Here is a 2841-nt window from a genome sequence, read left to right on the forward strand (position 1 = left end):
CCCCTCGGCCTTGTCTTGCTCTTCGAAGGAGAACTCCAAGCATTACCATACAACAGGAGAGCCGAAGGCCTTCATTTCAGACGCGTTCCGATGCCCAGATCGTCAGAAGTACACCTTTTGTTTTTGAGCTTTTTGCTTATCGAGTTGTTGTACTTTGTTTATCGAGTTGTTTGTCGAGCGGACGTGTTTTGTGTTTTGAGTCCTTGCTCTCTGTTTAAGCAAATTTTGTTAAAGTCTTGTTTGTTTGCATTGTTGCTTTTTGCTTATCGAGTTGTAAACTTGCTAAAGATTCTGTTATATCTTAGTAAGTTGGGTTGTTTAGTTTGTTGCGTCGGTTCACTACCTGATTTGGTGATTACAATGCGCATTACCATTCAAATTCATTTCTTGTGCAAAACAAATTGATGCGATACGATACTAAAAGTTCAAAATACAAACACCTTTTCAAAAGCTATTTCATTTCATCATGCTTTACAACAAATAAAGGTACAAGTTTTACAAAAAACAAAACTGCCTAACAATGAGCAAAAGTGCTACAAACTACTAGTAAAAAGAAAAATAAAGCATGGAAATAACAACATCAAAATCCTCGGGAACGGGAACGAGAAGCCCGCCTGGTCCTCTTTTGTGGAACAACCTCCACACCATCATCAGAGTCGGAGCTGTCGTCCTCAGGATCCTCCTCAGCCTCGCCTCTGTTCCCCGAGCCAAAACCGGAGCCTCCCTCCTCGACAGATGTCTCGAACTGACGGTCGGTAGCCTCCTCCTCCTCCTCCTCATCAGACTCCACCTCCACAACATGAGCCCTGCGTCTGCGGACAGGTCCCCCTCGAGCTCCTCGAAATGGCCTAGATGGCCCGGCTCCTCGGGAAGGCCGAGATGACCCCTCCCCCTGATAAGGCCCGGATGGCCCAGCTCCCTGATAAGGCCCAGATGGCCCAGCTCCCCAATGAGGCCCAGGTGGCCTGGTCTGTGGCTGACCGGACCATGAAGGCATCTGAAAACAAAGAGTTCAATTCAAATACATCAGTCCGAATATATACATCAGATGCAGATACAAGCAAAAGCTACGTAAAGTGGGTGCATGTAAATACAGTGTACAAGTGAGGTATGTGTCAGATGTGCTCTACACAAGTAGTCTATCAATGCAGTAGAAATCAGCATGTCATCAGAAGTATGATAAATACCAGGAAAAACTGAAGGGTACCTGAATGCCCGCAACAGACAACTGTGCCTCCCTGCGTAGGACCATGCCCTCGAGTGTGGCCACCAGCTCAACCATCTCCTCCATGTACCCTCGCGATGGCTGCAAAAATGAGTTCATAATCATCAGTGAACAAATGAGTATTTAAACATCTGAAATGATGAATGACGAAAGTGGAGCGTACCGGCGGTGAGTCCGGATCAATGGCATATCGATCACTGGGCATCCGAGGCTCTAGTGGAACTGGAATCGGAGAGCTAGTCCCATACTGCCACGCCATCAACTCAGTAGGCATATCTGGCCATCCCAGATGAGGATGAATCGACGGGTTCGGAGGAAACGGTCTACTCCCACCTCTAGATGCGCCAGCCCTGCTAGAAGAAGGGATGTCTGTAGCCCGAGCCTGAGCCTGATCCGAGGATGACATACCGGCAGGTCTCATCATCGGAATACGAGCCTCTGTCAATGGAGGCATCAAATATATGTGACGATAGGTGGCGTAGTCCCCCTCCGCAACATATAACAAAGCATCGCTGCCTAGCATGGCGCCGACTACCTCTGAGTAAGAGAGCCCGTCAGCGGTCCGCATACTAGCCGGAGGTACCGCGGGAACATCCTGGGAAAGATACCCCCGTACCTGGCACAGAAAGCGCTCCCCCAGGAACCAGACTCTGCCGACTGGCCCTTCGAGCAGGACCCTATACCGGGAGATGCCTGATGCTCCGGTATACTGAAGTAAGAGATCATCACCCAGAGGTGCCCAAGGCTGCCAAGTAATCTGCGGATGATAAATGTATAAACCAATCAGAGAACAAGAATATACAGAACAAATCAAAGATGAAAATGAAAAGGACTGAAACTTCTGAAGTACCTCTGAGTGTCGCACAGTGTCGAAGTACTGTCGCAGGCGAACCAGGGTCTCTCGAGGCCTCGCCCGGTGCGGGCCCTCAAATATCAATGAATATGGGGTCACGGGAATCCCCACCACCTCCAGCACTGGGGCTAACGATGGGAAATATACATAAGCCCATAACTGAGAAGAGCAGTGCAGAATGTAAATACGAAATGCTGAGAGCAAAATGCAGACTGTAAAAGTACGATGTGTGTGCAATGTACAAGTAATGAAGAGCAGAAATGTAAATCGAGGGGACAGAAAGTACCTCCCAAGCTCTCCAGTAGCCGCCAAGCAAATCGCCCCGCCCGCGGGAGGTCGCGCTCATGTAAAAGTAGAGGGTAGCTAGGCCAGCGCCACCCCAATCATATCTACTGACCTGTGATAGGTCGACTAGAGCGCTCAACAGATATAGCCCAATGGTGTTCCCTCTGTCGGCGAACAGGGTAGTCCCGAAGAGGAACATCAGGAAGCCACGAGTATACTGCTCTGTCTCCTCAGGAGTCTCGGGCATCATCTCAGCCCGCCGAAAATGGGAGGAAAACCAAGTATAGCGGACTCTCCCAGAGACCCTGTCAACAGGTGGGCGAGCCCCCAACAAATACATCCAGGCGGCCTCCCACTCGCCCATATCCTCATCGTATGGGATGGCCCAACCTCCGACATCAAGGCCGGTCAATACAGCAAAATCAAAAGGGGTCATAGTCATGTCCCCGGTAGCAGAGAAATGAAAGGAATTAGTGGT

At 49.6% G+C, this 2841-nt stretch overlaps 1 protein-coding gene across 1 annotated transcript; it reads right to left on the reverse strand.

Annotated features, from left to right (window-relative positions):
• Positions 1–559: 559 nt before the first annotated feature.
• LOC145789649 (uncharacterized) lies at positions 560–1978 on the reverse strand. The gene is made up of 3 exons (XM_082866781.1): positions 1389–1978; positions 1208–1306; positions 560–997 (listed from the first exon to the last, which is right to left on the reverse strand). Exons 1-3 carry the CDS (start codon positions 1791–1793, stop codon positions 581–583), a joined length of 921 nt encoding a protein of 306 aa, XP_082722907.1. The 5' UTR covers positions 1794–1978; the 3' UTR covers positions 560–580.
• Positions 1979–2841: the final 863 nt, after the last annotated feature.

Source organism: Camellia sinensis, chromosome 4 (assembly GCF_055761805.1).
Source record: "Camellia sinensis isolate YWXY chromosome 4, ASM5576180v1, whole genome shotgun sequence".
NCBI lineage: Eukaryota > Viridiplantae > Streptophyta > Magnoliopsida > Ericales > Theaceae > Camellia > Camellia sinensis.